The following is a 23,341-nucleotide window of genomic DNA, read 5'->3' on the forward strand; positions in this document are numbered from 1 at the left end:
AATGAAGTGTTCCCTATATCTACGAGGCTACTTGGTTGCTGGCCAGGTTTCCTTTTGATCCCTCCTCAATCTATGGGGCAGGAGGCTGGGCAGAACATGGTGGGAGGAAGGGGGACGGGGACTGGCATCTTGTGCAAGGTATTACGATTTCCTCTAGTGAAAATAAACAAAATATTTTCCGTACGAGGACTACTTGCACTTATTTGGAACTCTTTCTAGAACTTTCACATTTTCTTCTTTTTGTAATTTTCCTAGGGAATGCAACAAACCTCAGGGATGATCATACTTTTGGCAAATAGTTCAGAATGTTGGCAGATGCCCAAATGGAAGAGGATCTGGCATGGACATATGCTTGAAACCACTGTCGTCACCTCAGTCAGTGAACTAAAATGAAAAATAAAAACACTGCAAGTACTTTTTTAATAACAGCAGCCTCATTTGCACTTCTTACATAAGCAAGAACATTCCTACAGATCGCATGGGGTATGAGCATGACTTCGCCTCATTCTTGCTCAGTTTCAGGCATGCAGATGAAAGGGGCTGAGTTGCTGGGAAAACAGGTCACTCACTTCTGACATCCACTGCAGCTGCAGTAAAGGCTCGGCTAGAGGACAATTATGTTAATAAAGCACAATATCCAGTTTCTCGCAGGATTCTAGCAGAGTTCTATGTGGCAAGTCTCAAGCGGCTCTTAGAGCGTCTCCATCTCATGACAAGGCAGATCATTTCCCGTGGACTCTTGAATGCAAGTGTACTTGATGGGAGGTGGAGGTGGCTTGAAAGGCGGGGGTCTTTCCATGCTAGGAACAAAACATTGCTCTTTCAACGCTAGGAATGTGAGGTGGTGATTCAAGGATATAGGAAAATAGGACACAGAGAAAGAGACATCCCCACCAGTTCCCTCAGAATTTTTCCTTCTGTTTATTAGCCACGTTAAAATAGCATTAATATTTATAGGTATTATATAGTTTGCGAAGCATTTTTATCATAACATTATTTAATTTGCATCTAGGGATTGGATATTATTGTCATCATTCTACTGAGGAGACTGAGAGGTCTTCAGCAACTTGGTAAAGAGAACCAGACAAGCGATTCTGGTCTTTTGACCAGAACCCATATTCTCCATGGAAACTGTCTCCTAATAGAAGAAGTGTTTCTCTTATGTGGATTAAAATACTCCTCCAGAGACAAAATCTTTAAATTCTGGGACTAACGACTGAAGGTTTTCAAATAATCCCTTTGCCAACCTTACCCCCACCTTCACCCACACAGTCACTGTGCACTGTGAGGATAGGGCTGAGATGGGAAGAAAGGCTCTACGGAATCCTTGTATTGGTTGATAGTGGGCGGTTAATGTCAGAATCCCTTACATTTGAATCAGTGAACATTCTTAAAGTCATCTTTATATCAAAAGTACTGTTGTATGTTAGCACAACTCTTTGTCTGAAATGCATTAGGCATACATCTGAATTTGGGATTTAGCTGTACAAATTCTCCAGCTCTCTTGATAATCAAGACACAGAAATTCATCTGTGGACAGATTTTTGTCCTTGACTCAAATCTGTAACCTCTTGCTGTGGTATAGAGATAGAGATGGACATGGACATGGAGAAGGACAGAGAGAGAGAGAGAGAGAGAGAGAGATTCTCATCTCTATATGACACAAATATTGGATTACAGAATAAAAAGAATCAATTCGAAATTTCAGATTCCCGCTTTCTTCTTTTAATAAAAATATCTAATGCCTATTATCTGTTTTTTCTGATGCTTTGATGCAGATAATATATTTCAACAGGTAGATAAAATTCTAAGAAATTTGCACTTCTGTTGTTTCAGGGAAATTAGGAAGTCCTCAAGGTCATATGGTAGCCAAAGTGTAGTCCTTGGACAAGAGTCCAGAATTTCTGACTACTGGTTTAGTGTTTTGTTTTTCACCAGGAAACTCTTGCCGCACATGGATATAGAGTCTTCAAGGACAGTTTAAGTAGAAGGTACCACACAGTGGTCATTGGCATTTTAGACAGTAGCAGTAGGAGTGGGAGAACATCTCTGTATGTTGTAGGGGTCTCCTCCAATCATGGTCTACTCTGGATCCAAAAGAGCCAAGTCAGAAAAGTGAGGCTTAATCTGACATGTCATTTCAGATGGCAGAGTGGAGGGAAAAGATTCTTGGAAGATATTTCAATAAGACAAAAGAGGGGTAACGCACTGTTTACTTTCTTTTGTCCTTGGGGAAAAAGAAAAAGGATGGTAAAAGCCCATTCTGCTGAAAGCAGCTGGGGTTTCTTAAAATTACGTTTCTCACTCAATTTCACACTTGAGCATCTGGGCCCAGCTGGGCCCAGGCAGCTCAGAGATGCATGAAAATGAAAAAGTAATGAAGATTAAAAGAAAAATCAGTTTTAGTGTTTGAGGTGAGGCAAGGCTCCATTCTCATTTCATGCCCACTGACTTGCTCCATCTGACGAGTGTCACTGACTGAGCAGGGAGAAGGGGACACCAAGGCAGAAGTTGCACAACTCATCCCAGCTAGGTGGTGCTGGGCAAGCTGGGGAGCTTCTCTGAGCTTCTCTGAGACTCTTTTCCTCAATTCTATATGAGAATGCCATATACGAGTGATATTTAAAGTGCTGAGTGAGGGACACCTGGGTGACTCAGTTGATTAAGCGTCTGCCTTCAGCTCAGGTCATGATCCCAGGGTCCTACGATTGCGGGAGGGATTGAGTCCCGCATCGGTCTCCCTGCTCAGCGGGGAGCCTGCTTCTCCCTCTCCCTCTGCCTGCCACTCTGCCTACTTGTGCTCTCTCTCTCTCTGTCAAATAAAGAAATAAAATCTTAAAAAACAAAAACAAAAACAGAGCTGAGCGAATATGTTGTGCTGAAAAACTATCTCTGTTCCTGCAAATTCAGGATTATACTCACATTTCCTTCTGGTATTGGCACCACCTTCTCACTCCGAGACCAAACAGCGCTACGCAAAAAGAGAGCAAAGCTGCTACAATCACTGGCCAGGACATTCCATCTTTAGGTTTATTGACCACAATACCTGCAAAGGACATAACGAGAGATGAACTTTCATGCCAAACTTTGGCAATTTCAAAGCAGCATGACTTGAACCCTCTCTCCTACCTGTTTTCTCCAATGGCCCTCACTGACCACAATCATGCTCTGGGATCATATCTATGCCTTGTTCTCACTTCTGTTTTTGCACATCTGCAGTTACTATTTATGTGAATGTCTTTCTTGTTATAATGTTCCAGAATGAATCTTTTTTTTTTCTTTCTTTTTCCCAAGGCCTTGGACAATTCCTGGCACATGATGGGCAATGAATTTGTAAAAATGAAAAATAAGAGGGATAAGCTCTAAATCTGTATTCCAAATTTACTCCAGTAAAGGAAACTTTATATGTGAAATAATGGCCTAGCTTTGGCTTTGCTTATTCTTTAAGGAGTCATTATATGGTTTATGGAATATTAATGTATTAGGAGGAGGAAAAAAGCATTATAACGTCATAACATTCTGATGCCCCGAAAATCCCAAACTGAGAAGGCCTGGTTAGTACGCATCGAGTTGTAGTGCTCAAAAGATCATCATCCAAGACTTTTCATTTGGATGTCACGCAGGAAACAGTGTCCAGAATAGAGATTTTCTAATCCTTTCTACCACCTCCCTTCTTTTCCTTTCTCTCTCCTTCTATGCATTTTGGCAATAGAAAGGAGAGAAGTGACAAAAGGGGTAAAACTAAAATCAGTTATTTTGCTCTTTCTATGGTCTGCAAAGGGAGGAAGTCCAAAGTAAAGGTCTGGCGGGAATTATATTGGTGGGTGATAAGCAGACTGGTTTTTCTTACCCCTGATTATATCCGCACTCAATTCATTCATTGCATTGCTAGCATTTATACACCAAGTCAGACTGTGTGAATCAAAGACTTTCCAGTATTGTTGATTTAGACCAGAGGTAGTGTAAATATCATATTCTGGATTGTTTTACCTTTTTTCTAACATGAAGGAAGAATTAAGAAAATTAACTCTCTTAGGAAGTAAGATTGATTCTACTACAGAGAATAAAAGGGAATGTTTATAATTACACAGTTACTTAATATTTTCCTTTTTGAAGAGCATTTTACAATCATGTTAAAAATTCAAATAGTACAGAAATATAAAGCTATAATGAAAAAGGAAGTGTCTTTATGACTTCAGATGCCAGTTATCCATATTAGAGGCAGTAACTTTTAATAGTTAACTATGTATCCCACTAGAAATTTTATACACATATATAAACATATACATGTATAATGAATATATATCTCTTTTTCTTAGAAATGAGGGCAATACATATTGTCCTGTCCCTTGTGTCTTTCTTTAAAAAAATGCTCTTGAAAAAAAATAAATAAAAAATTTCAAAAAAACACTCTTGGAATAATTTCCATGAAAGTGCATAAAGGTAAATCTTTACCTTCTTTGATTAAATGAGTGGCTAGTTCCCCAAAATATAGATGTATCATGGTTTATTTACTCAGTCTCTTGATGTTCAAGGGTTAAACTGTTTCCAGGCTTTTGTTATTTCTAACAACACCCCAGTGAAATTCCTTATACAGTATGGATAGATCTTTAGCTCTTCAGATTATGTAGATCATTTGGGCAAAAAGTCGATTTTGTATTAGAATGATTTGGATTCATTTTCTTTTATTGTTTCAACTAGACTGTGAACTGTTTGTGGGTGGAGAATAGGTTTTTAATTTCTCTAACTGCCTCATATTTATTATAGTGCTTTTTATAAAGCAAAGTCTCAAAACACATAGGCCAAAAGAGATGGATTCAAAATATTAGTTACCAAATCTTCTCTATGTTTAACATAGTTTGGACTGCAGCAATATGATGTTGTCATGTTTATGACACACATCCAGAGACCTGGGTTCTTCCTGATGTTCACCCAACCTCAGCCTAGTCTAAGCAGATGCTTAGGTTACTCTGGAAGCCCATGTAGTCCTGCAATACATAACCATATGCTATGTTGTATGTGCAGGTGACTAGTTCACACTACTTCACAGTAGCAGTAGAACTGTGAAAGACTAGAGTATCGTGATCATAAAAGAAACAATCATACAGATGATTAACAAGAATACACAAAGTTCTGTTTTAGTCAAGTCAAAATTTACTAGGCTCTACATTGGTAACATGGTGGGACATAACATTTTACCCCTAAAGTTTCAGAGAAATAAAAGAACAAAAGGTTTTAAACCAATGCTTAAAATTTTTCTCCCTACCACACACAGAAAATGAGACCACTGACTTCAGGAATGTCTCAGTGGAGAAGCAGAGCTCCATCTTGCCCCATCTCTGAACTAGGCAGTTTTTTAAGGCACCAATATCTGAAACGCATGGGTAGGACTTCAGTTTGTTCTACTGGGATGTTGTATGCAGGATGCTCCAATGATCTGAGGACTGGATGACCTCTGATACAGAATAAGCTGAGAATTCAAGTGGAGTGTTCACCAGTCAAGAGAATACCCTCTGAAGTGAGTTGACAATGCCTCTGCACTTACAATCAAGATCTGGGTTGGGAAGATCTTGATATCTTATATATAAAACAAGAAATTATATTCAGTATTGATAAGATTTTATTAGTTTAATTACAGAAATACTCTTTGTTCCAACAATCTTTCTTTTTTTTAAAGATTTTATTTATTTATTTGACAGACAGAGATCACAAGAGATCAGGCAGAGAGGCAGGCAGAGAGAGGGAGGGGGGAAGCAGGCTCCCCGCTGAGCAGAGACCCCCCCAATGTGGGGCTCGATCCCAGGATGCTGGGATCATGACCTGAGCCAAAGCAGAGGCTTTAACCCACTGAGCCACCCAGGAGCCCCCCCAAAATCTTTCTTGTCTCAGATATATTTTCATAGGATAAAATGTTTCTCACTTTTTGCCTGGCCAATTTTTATTCATTTTTCAGATTTTAATTTAAATATATCCTTAGAGGATATATTTATCCTTTCCTGTTGCCAGTTAAAATTACGTATTTCTGTTATGTTCTGACAATACCTTATATTATGTCACAGTATATCTGTCACAAATTTATTTAATTATATGATTTTTTACTTAATGTATATCATCTTCAATAGATTATAATCTTCCGAAGGTCAGTGTTTTCAAGGTCTCTCTGTATACAAGACAAGAAAGATCTACTTCTTTCACAGAGTATACCCAACAACTGGTACAGTGTCTGGCAAATGGTAGGTACCCAACAAATATTTGTTGAGTGAGTAAAACACAAAATTGAGAAAAGAGTAAATGACTCACCAGTGATATGGATGTGAATATTTTTAGTAGATCCATTGGTAGTTGTGGGAACTTCTGAAAATGTCCTGATTGTGCTGGTGAAGACACCACCTAGGGATATACAGGGAATATGTGAACTGATCCTAACAGCCATCTCAACCCAATCAAGTGGTGTAAGATGATGATTGGATCTCACTAGTGAAGGAAGAGCTCAATTTTAATGGCCTAAATGCTCCTAAGTACTATGTATAAAGTTTACTAAGGACCAATTTATATCAAGACTTGGACCTTAGAAACTAACAACTACCAAAAAAGTGAAACTCTCTATAGGTTTAAAGAGGAAAAGAGAAGCTGTACAGCATACATATTTGCTAAAGAATCTCCATGAGAAATTTACATGATTATAGGAAAATGTCTTATGTTGGACCCATAGAAAAATGGGACCTTTCTGTATTCTCCCAATGAAATATCATTTCTCCCACTGTAATGTGTTTGATAAAGTCAATAAAACTCTCTTTGCAACATTCTAGTAGACAATTCCATGTTGACAAATCATCTCAATTTCTAATGGAAAATTAAAATTTAAAATGCAATTTTAATGGATTTAATTAACCAAGAAATGCTATTTTGTAGATTTCATTTTGAAATAAAATAGAGAAAAAAAATCTAAGACTTGGTCTCTGACTAGCTTCTTTGAGTGACTGTGGCAGGGAGAAGTTTTGGTTCTATTCATTGTCATTTTCATCATCAAGTTGCACTTTTTATACCTGTCTGAGATTGGTTTCTTACCAGTTCTTGTTTTTCCACCTCTGCCAACACCTTCCCGACCCTAAATCTAATCACCCCCCGTCACTCACCATGATTTGTTGAATTTGCCCCTGAGGGGGATGAACTATATGTTTCACTGGGCATCCATGAAGCTGTTAAAGGAAGAAGATATTAGAAGAATCAACCTGATGTGCTATGAAGTGTGTAAACCTGGAGATTCACAGACCTGTACCCCTGGGGCTAATAACACATTATATGTTAATAAAAAATTAAAGAAAGAAGAGTCAATCTGTATAAGACTAGTTATTTTATAGCCTCTTCTTGACCTTTAATTGCATCTAATAATTTATAATAAAATAATAAAATGAAAAAAGATTAATGAATATATAAAGAAAAATCACTGAATTATTCTGCAGCACACATTAGAATGTCACAAAATAAAGTGGGAGTTGAGGGAAAACTTGTGATTCTGATGTCTCAAATAGGGAAGGTTTTGATTATAGCTACTTAGAAGCAGGAAGAAGGAACAGAAACATAATACTAGGAGAGGTTTTCCCAGCTACAGAGAATGCGTCGTAACTATTCTTGTGTCCATCCAATACATGGGAGAGAATGAAAGCCCAGGTGTGTTATGGTGGCCTTTAGTCAAGCAAAGGTGCCAAAGGGACTTTGAAGACCTTGGTAGGATATGCATGAGGGAACAAAATAGTGTGTACTTGTGGATAAGTTGATATTCTTGTTTGGCTATGTCAAGTGAACTGTGTCAACAGTGAATTTTCAGACCCTTCTGGTCACAGGCCTCACTAGCTGCTGTGCTGAGTCATCTTGATGGATTCAGAAGCAAACCTTTCCCTTGAGTGGCTGGTAGCAAACTCAGGCAGTACCTATAGCTTTTGGAGTAGATCTATCAACTCATTTTGTCTAGTTCCCCCTCTCTGGCAAGACAGTTCCACTTCTTGGCAGGCTCTGCATTTCTGTATTTGATAACAGGCTTATAATGTAGTATAAAGTAAAATAGATATAGTTACACGCAGTTGCAATCAGTAGAAAAACATTATGCTCCTCTGTTTAAAACATTAGCATGTATGATTTTCCAAGTTAAGTGCTTTCTCGTGAGTCAAGACCAGAACAAATAAGCAAAACCAAACCAAACCAAAACAAACATTAAAAAAAAAAAAACCCAAAAAACCAAAAAACCCTTAGTCTTTTCTTTCCTTGGTTTTTCCCCTAAATGTCAATGGCAGTTGCAGCTACAGACAAAGGTATGTTATCAGGCCCTTCAGGATTGGTATAACTCAATGCTTTCCAGGGCGTGCTCACAGTACAGTTTGTCATAGCTAATTGACTTAGGGTCACCCCAGAGGTAAGGGGAGTTTTACACACAGCAATTTTGATTTGACTAGGTCAGGGAGATGTTCTTATTTTCAGTATAATTATCTGACCCTGAACATGTGATCTTGACCACTTTTTGTTGGTGCTGTTCTAGATAGAATACCAAGGTCAAGAGATGATGGACTAATGTTTTTTCAAAAGCCAATTTTTAAAGGCTAAGCCTTAATGGTGGGGATTTGAATAACAAAGAACAACAACTAATTAAAAAGAAATTGGGACCAGGCCTGGATTTAGATAAAATTACAAAGAAGGCAATTTGTTCTGGATAACCTTATAAGATACTTTGTCCAACATGGTGCCTCTACCTTTATTTTTTTATATTTTCAAAGTCTGTTTGCAAGAAGGGATGTGATAAATTAATTTATGCTAAGATATAAGTAGTTGAACAAATGCTATCCCTTTGCGGGAATTGGGTATTCAATTTTTTTCCATTTCATATTTATCTCATCAGCAGGTAAATACAGAAAATTATTTTTAAAATTTTATTTTTAGATCGTCTCTACACCCAACACAGGGCTCGATCTTCCAAACCCAAGACCAAGAGTTACATGTTTTACCAACTGAGCCAGGCAGGCGCCCAGATACGAAATGATCAGTTACATGTGGGTACCAACAGTTTTTTCACCCAATATAGAATGCCAATCTTTTCTTCTCAATATTAATTTTCCCAGGCAAAATAACCAAGCATAGCACAATTTCAGGAGATGGCATACCATCAGCACGATCCACCCAAATTACAAAAATGGCAGTACCTAAAATTTTGTAAATTAGTTGGCCATTTTTAAAATTTTCCTTTTTAGACTTCTACTCCTCAGAAACTGTGTGATAAAATTAAGCTACAGAATCCACTTTGGAAAAGCAGGGAGTTATTTTTCTAGTTTTGGTTTTAAGATTTGTCTTTATTCTGTTAAAAAAAATATAGTGGGGAGTGTATTGAGAGAGTTGAAGAAAAAGGAGATTCCGGTTGATGGATTCAACATGTCTGAAAATATTTCGGTATTATAAAGAAAAAAAAACTTCAAGAGCAAGAATGTATTATACGTAAGAGTCTTTCAACAAGACAAAGAGATGGGCCATTCTTATATCAATTGCTCCCACAGGAAAGAGGTCTTCCTGAAGAATACTTACTTATAGAATCCTCAGTAAGAAAGACTTTACTACTTCTAAAGATTCTTCTTTCATTAACATAATATTTTTCTAAAAGCCTATCCACTTTATCCAAAGATATCCAATTTTCAGAATGTGCTCCATATTGGCTACTTGATCTGCCATTCTTAAGTCTCCTTGAGAGTCTCTCAGCAGAATTATGTTTTTATGTCTTTTAATTGATTGAAGTATTCTGCGTTCTTCATACCACCATTCTGTTTGTTAAATACATGAGTTAATTCTTTAAATCTTTTGAGACTCCATTTTCATCAAAATCCTTGAATAAACACTACTTTGACATTTGGATGATAAACACCAGCTTGATGGATAACCTCGTTGAATACATCACCATTATCAGCTGAAAATATTAACATCAGGACGCTGTGTTGCTAGAGTTTCTCAAATAAATTTTTATATCCTTCCTGGAGCATAACATTGGATTTTTCTATAATTTATTTAAATTTAGCATTGGGTGAAGCTTATTCAACAAGAAAACTATGTGCTTTAGCACATCTTTCCACCACAAAGGGATATTTTCATCCCATGGTAAAAACAGAATCAATTTTGACAACATAGTGTTTTTCCTTAGTTGGAAAAACTTGACCATCTTTTGTAAACAGTTTACAGTGGTCAGTAACTATTATGATATGTTGGGCATCTTTTCATTTTGTAGGAAAATCTACTTAGTGTCATACCAAAATCCATGGTTATCTGAAGTTTGAAAGCTCCTTTTCTGATAAAACCACAGATAATTTTTGTTATTCTTATAGAGTAAGCTGAACTTCTCTGGAATTTGGGCATCATTTCTACATGTACATTTACGGAGACTTGTCTCAGTTACCCAATCTTCCTTAAGACATTCTGAGTTCTTCTGTCTCTGATTTTGTCCTGGAATAATGGCATGGGTGGCAAGCAGGACTTGGATACAGGAATCTCAGGGATCTTGGCTTTCTGCACCATCCTCCTCTTCAGGGTGAATATGTACTGGGCCAGCACCACCCCTTACACCAAGAACACGCCGGCATCAGCTACCCTGTTTGTTTTTGCCATGACCACCTCATCTATAGATGGGACCCTCATGCTCTTCCTGACCATGAAAAAAAGATGACACTCATGATCTTTGGATATGCAGGTCTTGTGTGCTAGCTGTGGAGAGACCCAGGAAGCCCCCAGAATTTGGTATTTTAACAGAAAATGGAACTTAAAATCAGAGAAAGAAATCTTGAATTTGTGGTTCACCTAATCAGGAACTAGGTAACAGAATTGGAGAATAGTGTTTTAGAGAAGAGGAACATAGAATGAGAAGTGATCTGAGATACATAAGATTTTAGAATTTGAGAGGAAGAGTGGTGAGTTTAGAGATTCAGCATCTTAGCCAACAGGGAGCAGCAGGACTACTGGAAGAGGAGCAGGGCCCAACATTGCCGTAGGTTCTGGCATTGCTATGTCCCTGTAATTGACTCTCAACCCCTCAACTCCAGCCTCTCCATCCCTTCTCCCTATGGAAAGTAGAATGGGTTGCTATGAAATTATTAGGCAGAGCTACCAAGAGCCTGAGAAGATCCAACCAGGACCAAGGACAGGGTAAAAAATACAATTGCAAAATTTATGAAGAAGGGTACATAAATTTTGAAGAATAGGAATGTATGGTCAAAGAATAAAATAGAGACCCTATGTGAGGTTTTTAAGAGGTACTATGAGGTCCCAGGTGTGTGTGTGTGTGTGTGTGTGTGTATGCACGCACACGTGCACGCGCACAGTGCACACGTGCATGGGCACACGTGGTGAGGTAATGATAAGCTTGTTGATTTTGGTAATGGGGCAAATTGGAGGCATAGGGGCCTATGGAGAATCATTTCATTTTTCTGCTCCTCTAACTTAGCCAGACTGACTGATTTCAATGTGGCTTTAGGCTCCAGTGGACCGGATGGATGGCAGGGAAAAACAAAGAGAAAAGTAAATAAGCTTCCCTTTTCTGCTCCATGGCTTGATCACCTGAATGTCAGGATGAGAACATCCAGGATGTTATTAGCCTTATACACTTGAGGTATTTAGATGGTCAGAGTTGATAACCCCATTTCATAGGTGGTTAAAGTAAAATATACATTTCTGTTCCAGGCAGTTGGAAACTTGGAAGCTGAACTAGGATTAGATGCTAATATTCTAAATTTGATAAAATGACAAGAAAAGAATATATTAAAATGCATACTTATAAATTTAATAGAAATGCAATGCACCCAGAATCTTCTAGTGACATCCAAATATATGTGAGCTACACAAAATGCATGTAAAAGCAAATATCCCATTAGAATGTGCTCACAAATAGGAAGAGCTTTAGAAACACTGCTAGTGGGTTTATTTCACCAGAAATCCATCCATTATCATTCTTTTTCTGTCTGTGAACATTTCATAAATCTCTTGAAATGAACATACTGGAAGGAAAAAAAAATCCCATTACCAATGCCTGTCATGAATCTTGCCAAATGCATCACCTAATATTGGATGTCACATTATAGTCCAATCCAACGAGTAGAAACATGTTTCAAAAATAGTTTGGGAGTGAGCAATCAATATTAACTTGTTGAATCCAAATGTGTTTTTGTGAATGATTATAAATAGAGCAACTCACTGCAGGGAATTTTTTCTTTAAGCTTATGGATAAAAAATGGCAACTAGTAAACAAGATATTCTTATTTGCATAAGTAAGAATGTGAGTTTTCATGGTGAGGAAAATTTTGTTTGTTGGGTTTTAGAGTCTCTTCCTAGATTTCACAATTTCTAAATCTATTTCGTGGTAGGAATGATAGAGAGATGTCTGAGGATAAATGAAGTTTTCAAGTGGGGAGGACAGAAGATGTGAGGAATTGCATAGTTCATTTCATTATGAAATCTACTAAAAAGACCAAGAAAATACTTGTGTAAATTATAAAGCACTTTCATGCAAGACCTTTCAGTTTTCCAGTTTCTAGGGCAGAAAATATTTTGGGTAGCCTCTTTGCTTCATAATGACATGATGCGTGGGATAAACAGGATTTCTTTTTTTATTCTGGGCACACATATTATTGTAATAACAATTTAAATAAAGCAAACAAACGGTTCAAAAATTTTATTTAAGCAGATCATTTCTTTTCACTGTGTATGTTTGTGTGTGTTTTCTTCCTTGTCCCTGTCCATATGTACACATATTCTTTCAATTATTCAAGAAATATTTGCTGAGCACCTACTGTATGCCTGCCACTGCTACAGGCATTATGATATTATAGTGAATGAGACAGGAAAAGGTTTAGGGTTCCTTTTCTTATGTATCTTAGATTTCAGTATAATGTCAACAAAAAAAAAATCAAATAAATAAAATAAAGGAAATCATTAGACACCAAGTATTATGCTGAGAATGAAAATATGGGATTATATATAATCATAGCATAAATTTAAATTTCAGTTCCACTTTATCCTATAATATTGTTCAATAATCTTTTATTTTTAAAAGATTTTATTTATGCATTTATTTAGAGAGAGAGAGGTGGGAGAAGCAGAGGGAAAGGGACAAGCAGACTCCACACTGATCACAGAGCCTAACACAGGGCTGGATCTCACAGCCCTGAGATCATGACCTGAGCCAAAATCAAGAGTGAGTCAGTGCTTAACTGACTGAGCCACCTAGGTGCCCCTCCAATAATCTTTTATCACCATTGCTACATAATTTCCCTTCATAACCAACAAGTATTGATTCATTTATCTACTCAGCAATATTTGTGGAGCACCAACTATATGCCAGACATTACCACAGGCACTGGGGATACAGGTAAGCAACAACAAAAAAGATAAGGAACTTAACTTGTGTTATACCATTGAGAATAAAGAATGGTAAACCAGTGTAGGTAAAGGAGAGTTTCAGCAGAGTTCATTACAAACTTAATTTTATGTTAACACCATATAGGATAAATGTTAGTGTATTAAGTATGGACTTTCATCCCCCATCTATATAATATTTTTATTTTCAATTTATATCTGATGGGTGAAAATTTTCTAGCCAGTAACCTTGTCTATACAATAAGACGTACTGGCTAGCTTAGTACATTATGGCTATTGTTTGGATTGACTTCATAATATTGCATTGAATTACTATCTCATCCTATTTTACATTCTCTTGTTATTGGATATATTTTTCTTTAACACCCTCTCACCCCCACTCTTACACACAGACTACTGGATTACTGTAAGTAACATTATGTCTTCTGACATTTTAACTTCTAACACATGGCTCATCCCTTGTATGCCCATTCCAAAGCAAATGCTCTTCTGAATGTGTCTATTATTCCATCATTTATATAGTTTTCTAGTTTCTATCACATATTATGCCTAAGCCATATGGTGTTTGGTTGTACTTGCTTTAATATTTGTTTAAAAATATCATTCCAGGGGTCCCTGTGTGGCTCAGTCAGTTAAGCATCTGGCTCTCAAAGGAGCCCCATGTTGGGGTCCTCTCTCAGTGGAGTCTGCTTGAGATTCTCTCTCCTTCTCCCTCTGGTCCTCCCCCCAAACCTTGTGCTCTCTCTAAATAAATAAATAAAATCTTTAAATATATATATATATATATATATATATATATATATATATATATATAATTTCATATATTGTCACATGGCATTTACTTTTCTGACTCAAGACAATCTTATTAAGATCCATTCATACTGTTGTATATGGCTGTCATTCATTCATTTCTCTTTGCTCTATAATATTATATGACTATGCAATAATTTATTTACCTATTCTCTTGGCTATGATGATTTAGATTATTTAGAGTTTTTACTATTATGAATAGTGTTTTCCCCTGACATTTGTGTGCATATCTCCTGGTTACATATATTATTAGTATATATAGAGCAGTGGAGTATAAATCTAAGAATGGAATTGTTGGGTTGTAGGGTATGAAATTGTTTGGCATTAAAACACCATGTCAAGGGGCGCCTGGGTGGCTCAGTGGGTTAAGCCTCTGCCTTCGGCTCAGGTAGATCTCAGGGTCCTGGGATCGAGCCCCACATGATGCTCTCTCCTCAGCAGGGAGCCTGCTTCCCCCCTCTCTCTCTGCCTGCCTCTCTGCCTACTTGTGATTTCTCTCTGTCAAATAAATAGATAAAATAAAATTTAAAAAACCACACACACAACAACACCATGTCAAAATGGTGGAAAGTGATGGTACTAAATTGTACTTTCACCAGCAACATATAAAACATTATATTGATCTATATCCTATCTAACACTTGACAATTCCAGACTTGTTAATTTTTGCTGATTGATTATATGTGAAACGGTTATCTGATTCTCATCTTCATTTGCATTTCCTGATTGCCAGAAAGACTAAGCATCTCCTTGGATGTTATTACATCTTTTGTGATGTTCTTCTCTGCTCATTTTCTAATGTTTTTATATTTTTAAAAATTGATTTTAGCCACTCTTTATATACCCTTGATATAAAGTTTTGATTCTCTGTCAATTATATATTTGATCATTTTTCAATTACATCTGTTGCAAATATCTTCTACACTATATAGCTTGCCTTTTCTTTTTAACTTCTGCTAAGGTGTCTTTTGATAGAATTTTCTTAACTTCATGGTATTCTACTGTTTCCACCATTTTTATGGTTAGTGCTTTATTTCTCTTCTTTAAACCCTTCCTCACCTCACAGCCAGAAAGAAATTCACCTTTATTTTATTACATACTTTAATGTTTTGCTTTTGACAAAAAGATCTCATACTCTATGAAGCCTATTTTTACGTAATGTGCATGGCAGGCATACATTTTAATACTTTTTTTCTTGTAAATAATCAAGTTTTGCAGATCTATTTGCTGACTGCCTCTTCTTTTCACAGGAATCTGCCATGCCACCTCTGGCATCTCTAGGTTATGCTTATTTGTGGCTCTCTGGGTGTGCTCTCTCTTCTGATACTCCCCTTTTCATCTCTTATATTTGGGCACTGAATTCACAGGTGTCTTTTATATTATTAGCATATTTGTTAAAAGAAATATGTTAAATTAAATTTCAGAGGGTCATACACAAATGGTCAAAGTGTGTCATGAATTAAGGATTATGATTAATCCAGATCTGTGAACTTGAGGTTCATAAAAGAGATAAAATAAATAACTAATGCTACAAAGAGCAATATGATACATGTTCCTCTTTGCTATTTGATTTACTTCCTAAGGACACATTCCCGGAAGTAAGATGACTGAGCCAGCAGGTATAAAAGACTTTCAGAGGTTTTAAATGTACAACTGAAATGCTTTCCTAAAAGAGACACATGGATTTACTCTTCGTGGCTAAGGGCCTAGCAGCTAAGCCCAGAGTTCTGCACTAGCAGCGTCTGGGATCTTAGCGGCAGCCACATCCCTTGCCACTTCCCTACCATGCAGATCTCCGTCTTGTACCACTAAGAGGCAGTAGACTTTCCCTTCAGATGCTGTGGATACCTGCTAATGCGGTATCAGCACACGCAGCTGCAGGGTGGCCGGATTAAATGGCCACCCCAGCTCGGTGCCTCACACGGGGCTCCCTCTTCTCACTTCTTTCAGTGACGTGTGTATTCTGGCTAGCTCACTCTTTCCTCAGTTAGCCCTTCCATCCCCATGAGTTATATCTTTACTCAGATGTCACCTTCCTCAGGAAGGCCTTGCAAAACCCCCTATTGAAAATGGCAACCCACTCTCCCACCAGATCTTCAATGCCTCCCTTCACTGCTTGCTTTATTCCCTATCACTCATCACCATTTGCCTGTCTCTCTTCCCCCAGAATTTGGAACTGTTTTTGGATCTGTTTTTGTTCACAAATGTATCCCCAGCAACTACAACAATGCTTCAAACACAGTAGACATTTTGTAAGTATTTGTTAATATGATTATGAGCAGAGCACGTCGTAGTTGTTCATTACACATGTTGGATGAATTAATGAGGCCCAGAAGACCCCGAGGGACTCATGGTTACACTTACAGTTTTTGGTATCTTGCCCGCTAGGGGTCCAGGAGTAGTTGAAGCCTTGAGTAGTCACACTGGAATTGCTGGCTGAAAGACAAAATTCTCGGAATCCAGCCTTTTTATACAGCTCTAATTTAACTTTACTTTGATGTGCTGAATTTTTAATCTTTGTGACTTTGGGGAAATCTGAAGTTGAAAATATGCTTTCCTACACAGGAACACAGCTGGCATATTAAGCGAAAGCTCTGTAGTTTATGTTTAATGCCAACTTGTCACTGCTTTTCTTTCTTTTTCTGTTCTTGTCGCCAATTCAGATCACTGGGAGTACTGTCAAGACTACTTTCATGTTATCTTAAAATTCCATGAGAAATGAAAAGTATAGTATAATATTTCACCAACCCATATTTTAAAGATTATACTGATTGTCATGTCAATGTATAGCCACCATTTAGATTACAATTTGCCACAGAGCAACACAAAACCAAAATACCAACATCAAATGAAAAATATAGCCTTTTGCCAAAACCTCAGTGTTGTCAGAGCTGTAGTAAAGCTTGTGTTTTGTTTCTTTTCAGTCACTATACTCACTTTGAGGGGTGGTATTTGGAGTTGAGGTATCCACTTCTCCAACGGCTATGGAAGATATAGCTGGATATCCTATTTTGAAAAGAAAATTCCCAAATGAAACACCAAACATGGTGTTTACATTCCCATGTTTAATATGCTGCTGTAACTAACAAGGGTGGCATGTAGAGCATAGAACATTAGAGAAGGAAAGAACGTTGGTGAATACATAGTCTAATGGCTTCATTTTATGAAACTGATTCCAAAAGGCATATGCTTGTGGCACCATAGCCAATATTCAATATCATTTATATGATATTAACTCAGCTCTCCTAATTCCAAGTATATCACATTCACACTTTCAAAATATGTTGTGTTAGTGTCTACTCTGTGCAGGACTCCAGTCTACACACAACAATGAAGACAAGGTCCTCACTCTCATTGAACTTACCTTGCAGTGAGTTTTCACAATTGTACATAACATTTTCATATGTGCAATATGGTTACTTATCTACTGCAGTTCTTAGCTTTCAAAAGCATCTCCATCTTTCTAGTCCATCATTTTCCATTCTTCTCCTCTCTCCCTCTTCCTCCCAAAATGAAGGACTAATTCATATTCCTTTGAAAATATCCCTAGGGTTGAAGCAAGGCAGATTGAAAAAGAAAAATACCCAATACACTCCATTGAAAACATGGTCATATCTCTTGGAAAACAAATATATTTAAGGTCACTTCCATAAATACTCAATTCAAGAAGATAACAGGAGTAGATAGAAAGGGAAACTAAAGGCAAGGAAAATAGAAAAAGTATGTTGATCCCTGTCAAAATCTGGGGGTGGGGATAGTACACAAAATCCATTTCTTGATGTCCTGTACTCTTTTTTTTTTTTAAAGATTTTTATTTATTTATTTATTTGACAGAGAGAGAGAGAGAGAGAGCACAAGTAGGCAGAGAGGCAGGCAGAGAGAGAGGGGGAAGCAGGCTCCCTGCGGAGCAGAGAGCCCAATGTGGGGCTCAATCCCAGGACCCTGAGATCATGACCTGAGCCAAAGGCAGAGGCTTAACCCCCTGAGCCATCCAGGTGCCCCATGTCCTGTACTCTTAACAGATATGGGTCCCACATTTAGTCGGAACTTTCTGGTAACGATGTTAAAAAATGTTAAGCCATTAATGGCTATCATAGGATAAAACCAGCCAATTTTCAAGAGACACACAGCCTTCTTTTTATTGTGATTAACAACAAATTTCTCCTCAGTCTTTTTTAAAAAATATTTTAAAAATATTTTATTTATTTATTTATTTATTTGAGAGAGAGAGAGAGAGAGAGCACAAGAACAAGCAGTAGAGAGGGGCAGAGGGAGAGGGAAAAGCAGGCTTCCCACTGAGCAGGAAGCCCAAGGCAGGGCTCAATCCCAGGACCCTGGGATCATAACCTGAGCTGAAGGAAGACACTTACTGACTAAGCCACCTAGACACCCCTTCTCTCGTCTTTTGAAGAAGAATACTGTATACTGTATCTGATATTCTTAATAATATCCTTATAGTATGATAGTATGCTCACTCCCTGTATGCTTGAGTTAGTAATGAATGGGATCCCACCTTCCCAGGTATCTCAGTTCTGGAAAATGACATGCTTAAATTAAAAAAAAAAAAAAAGGATAATCAAATCTCTGAAAAAAATATATGTAGGATATATAAATAAATTGGCATGATGGTTTATGCCAATCATCTATAAGTGACTTACAGAAATGATCAACAATAATCATTTTGCAATGCAGGCTGCTAATGGGCATCAAAGACACACTTTACCTGAGCTCCCAGAATACAGTCAGACATGGGGAGATGCATTAGAGGCTGCCTCAGATGGTGCTGTATGAGGAACTAAAATGGGCAACCAGCATCAGGATGGCAGATAAAATGTTTTAAATACTGAATATGCACAGCTTCATTTATCCAACAAATACTTATTGAGGCTCAGTGTATTTGAGAATTGGGGATGAAGGAAAGAGAGAAATATTGCTCTTAGCCCCACAATTTAGTGAGAATATAGGTCAGCATGTCAGACTATCAGCTTGTCACCAAACCCAGTCTTCTCTCTGGTACAGATGAACTACATCTCTTAGCCTGGTTAGTGGTTGGGTAGGTGTGGTTGATTAGGTGTGGCCGTGTATGAAGTCTAAGCCAATGGAACATGAGTGGGAGTAATGGTTGTCATTTCAAGACCTGATGTATAAAACCTTCCATGTAAGATCCTCCATGACCTTCCCTCATATGCTATCTGATACTATGAAGCAGGGGGACTTATAAATCACAACCTAAAGGTGACAGACCTGCTAGAAGCCTGGGTTCTTGAATGACCGTGTGGAACAGAACACCGTCACTGGATCACAGAGTGAATCTGAATTTTATTTCTCTTATTGAGATGGCTTTATCTTTGTCCTTATCTGCAGCAATTCCTTCACTAACCTATTTTATTTATTTTTCAAGTTTTATTTAAATTCTAGTTCATTAACATATAGTATAATATTGGTTTCAGGAGTAGAATTTATAGTGATTCATAACTTACATATAACATCCAGTGCTCAACACCAGTGCCCTTCTTAATGCCCATCACCCATTTGGCCCATCCCCCCATCCACATCCCTCCAGCAACCCTCAGTTTGTTATCTATAGTTACGAGTCTCTTATGGTTTATTTTCCTCCTCTCTCTTTTTTCCCCTTTCCATATGTTCATCTGTTTTGTTTCTTAAATTCCACATATGAGTACAAACGTATGGTCTTTCTCTGACTGACTTATTTTGATTAGCATAATACACTCTAGTTCCATTCACATCATTGCAAAATCTACTCTAACCATTGCTATTTAACATAGTATTGGAAGACTTACCCTCACCAATCAGACAACAAAAAGAAATAAAAGGCATCCAAATTGGCAAGAAAGAAGTCAAACTTCCACTATGTGCAGAAATGATACTCTATGTAAAAAACCCAAAAGACTCCACCAAAAAATTGCTAGAACTAATACACGAATTTGGCAATGCTGCAGGATATAAAATCAACCATACAGAAATATGTTGCATTTCTCTATGCCAGTAACGAAGAAGCAGTAACCTATTTTAAAATTTTTGTATTATTATTTTTTTAAAGTTACTTCATATCCTTTTATTTTAGTTTATTTTTTTGTTGTCATTGTTTTATTTTTATTTTTTAAATTCATTTTATTTTTTCAGGGTTCCAAGATTCATTGTTTATGCACAGACAAGTGGGTTAAGAAGATACGGTCCATATATACAATGGAGTATTAAGCGTCCATCAGAAAGGATGAATATCCAACTTTTGTATCAAATGGATGGGACTGGAGGAGATTATGCTGAGTGAAATAAGTCAAGCAGAGAGAGTCAATTATCATATGGTTTCACTTACTTGTGGAGCATAAGGAATAACATGGAGGACATTGGGAGAAGGAGAGGAGAAGTGAGTTGGGAGAAGTCAGAGGGGGAGACAAACCTCATATCCTTTTAAAAATAAGGCAAGACAAAAAATGTACAGAGGGATAGAATGACTAGTCATAAGTAATCTTTGGATATTAAGAGATATTGAGAGATATGTGTTTCTCCTAATTAATACAGTAAGAAGAGGTGAGAGAGCTAGGGAGAAGAGAGAGGAAAGAGAAGAAAGACTCTGTCCAGGTTTTAAGAGATTCTCAGAAGGATGAAAAGAATGATCCCTTTACCCTGGAACTCAATTCCTCATGTAGGAGGGAGTGAAGCTTTCACTGTTGGTCAACAGTCTCTTAGCTTAGCTCCCATGAAGGAGCTTCTTTCCTTCCTTCTTTCCTCCCTCCCTCCCTCTCACCCTGAGAACTGACCTCCATAGAATTCACTGAGTGATTTAGTAGGTGAAAGCAGAAAGGAATGGTTTTAAAGTAATGATGTGATAACAATGGTGAGAATAATGATAAAGAACTAAGAGGTAATTATCAAGAGAACTTTGTATTTATTTGTAGGCAGTATTACTGTTACCTAGAAATCTCAGTCTAATAAGCAACTGCCAGTCACCTATTAAAATATCTCTTACTTGACAAGCAATGGACATCATCCCCAGCCAATCCAATGACCCATACTGACCAATAGCTCCATGTGATTTAATTCTATCAGGAATCAGTGGAACCCTGATGAAGTATGATAACTTTTTTTTTATAGATTTTATTTATTTATTTGACAGAGATCACAAGTAGGCAGAGAAGCAGGCAGAGAGAGAGAGGAGGGGAAGCAGGCTCCCCGCTGAGCAGAGAGCTCTATGCGGGCCTTGATCCCAGGACCCTGAGATCATGACCAGAGCTGAAGGTAGAGGCTTAACCCACTGAGCCACCCAGGCGCCCCCGAAGTATGATAACTTGACAGAGAATTTCATTTGTATTAATAAGACTGATTAAATTTCTTTTCTGGAGAATCAGAAACTAAGGTGACATAAATCCTTGCTTACTGAAACTTTATTGCAGGGAAAGGAAAATTCATTCATTCATGAACATGCTGTTCTTGGACCACATGGGAGAAGGAACAGTGAATGTCCCAGCCTCACACGTTGCCTTGATCTTTGTGTTACTGTGCCTCTTGCTTGTCATAGGTATCAGTGCTGCTCTATGCTTCCTCTCACAGGCCTGTTGAGTATATTGAGGGCTGACTGTGTGCCAATAAGTTTGGAAACAAAAGGATCAATGACACCCCATCAATATCCCCAGGGAACCTAAGCTCATTTCAGTCTTCTCGTTCTGCTGAATTTTGTTTGGGTCGTGGCCTGAGGGTCTGTACCATGTTCCACAGGTTATTGAAAAAAATGATCCCTTTACTATGAAACCTTGTTCCTTACATGCAAGTAGCACTAAAGTCATTTAGAAAACTCTCTACTTCTTCAGGTGAATTAAATCCCACCCACTCCTCTTGGCTCTACACTATGCTTCAAGGTTAAAGTTCCTTGGCATTACATGACCTGACCTCTAACAATCTCCACATTGTTATCTCTTGCTTCTACCTTCTTATGTTCTTTCATTTATTGACCCAGCATTTGGGAGCCTCTATCTTCCAGGCATTGCATTTGGCACTAGGGGCACAATGATCAACTCCCTTGGAATTGGAATTCATAGAGGAGACAGACATCAACCAGAGAATTACAGAAAGCAATCCATGTATGAGAACACGTGAAAGAAGGTATTATGAAAGAAGGCCTTATTCAGAGTTCCAGGAAGGCTCCCCTGTGGAATGGGATGGAAGAGTGGGGGCAGGAGAGGGGAGGTGGGAGCCTCCGGGCAGAGGACACAGGGCAAAGACCCACTGGGTGGTCTCATACACTGTTAGTAACAGCAATGTGTGGTACCTATGTGTCTATTCAGGACTGGGCCTTTGTAAGCCCTCAACGAGGGTTTGTTCTGTGTGTTGAACTGAGTATGAGACTGTAAGGCATTACTTGTCACAGTGCACACATGTTGCCCCAGCAGCAGACAGTGATCAAACTGTGACATATCAGTAGCAGGAACACTGCTTCTTTCTCAGGGGTGTTTTGTGTGCATGTGTGTGTGTTTTTCAAGATTTCATTTATTTGTCAGAGAGACAGAGAGGGAGATGCAGGCTTCCTGCTAAGCAAGAAGCCTGATGTGGAACTCGATTCCAGGACCCTGGGATCATGACCTGAGCCAAAGGCAGATGCTTAACAGACTGAGAGTCTGTTAAGTGTCCCTGTTGTTTTGTTTTGAAAAGTGTCTTCCTAATGCAAGCTGGTGCAACACTCTGGAAAACACTATGGAGGTTCCTCAAAAAGTTGAAAATAGAACTACCTTAGGACCCAGCAATTGCACTACTGGGTATCACAAATGTCGTTATCTGAAGGGGCACGTGCACCCGAATGTTTATAGCAGCAATGTCCACAATAGCTAAACTATGGAAAGAACCTAGATGTCCATCAACAGATGAATGGATAAAGAAGATGTGGTGTATATATAGACAATGGAATACTATGCAGCCATCAAAAGAAATGAAATCCTGCCATTTGTGACTACGTGGATGGAACTAGAGGGTATTATACTTAGCGAAATAAGTCAATCAGAGAAAGACAATTATCATATGATCTCCCTGATCTGAGGAAGTTGAGAGGCAACGTGGGGTTTTGGGGGTAGGAAAAGAATAAATGAAACAAGATGGGATCAGGAGGGAGAAAAACCGTAAGAGA

General features: G+C 38.0%; 1 protein-coding gene and 1 pseudogene across 4 annotated transcripts in view; both read right to left on the reverse strand.

The window, feature by feature from the left end:
• Positions 1–415: 415 nt before the first annotated feature.
• The window catches only part of LOC111149337 (CD96 molecule), a 90,765-nt gene continuing 67,839 nt past the window's right edge, over positions 416–23,341 (reverse strand). For all 4 annotated transcript variants that reach the window (XM_022506349.1, XM_022506359.1, XM_022506342.1 and 1 more), the window contains 6 exons: positions 17,143–17,211; positions 16,570–16,641; positions 7,137–7,199; positions 6,301–6,390; positions 2,923–3,046; positions 416–800 (listed from right to left, as the gene is read on the reverse strand). In XM_022506349.1, coding sequence (XP_022362057.1) covers positions 692–800; positions 2,923–3,046; positions 6,301–6,390; positions 7,137–7,199; positions 16,570–16,641; positions 17,143–17,211 — 527 coding nt within the window. In that variant the 3' untranslated portion in view covers positions 416–691. The remainder of the gene's footprint in view (positions 801–2,922; positions 3,047–6,300; positions 6,391–7,136; positions 7,200–16,569; positions 16,642–17,142; positions 17,212–23,341) is intronic.
• LOC111149359 lies at positions 9,568–10,665 on the reverse strand (annotated as a pseudogene).

Source organism: Enhydra lutris, unplaced genomic scaffold (genome assembly GCF_002288905.1).
Source record: "Enhydra lutris kenyoni isolate GAN:26980312 unplaced genomic scaffold, ASM228890v2 scaffoldscaffold2, whole genome shotgun sequence".
NCBI classification, from domain to species: Eukaryota; Metazoa; Chordata; class Mammalia; order Carnivora; family Mustelidae; genus Enhydra; species Enhydra lutris.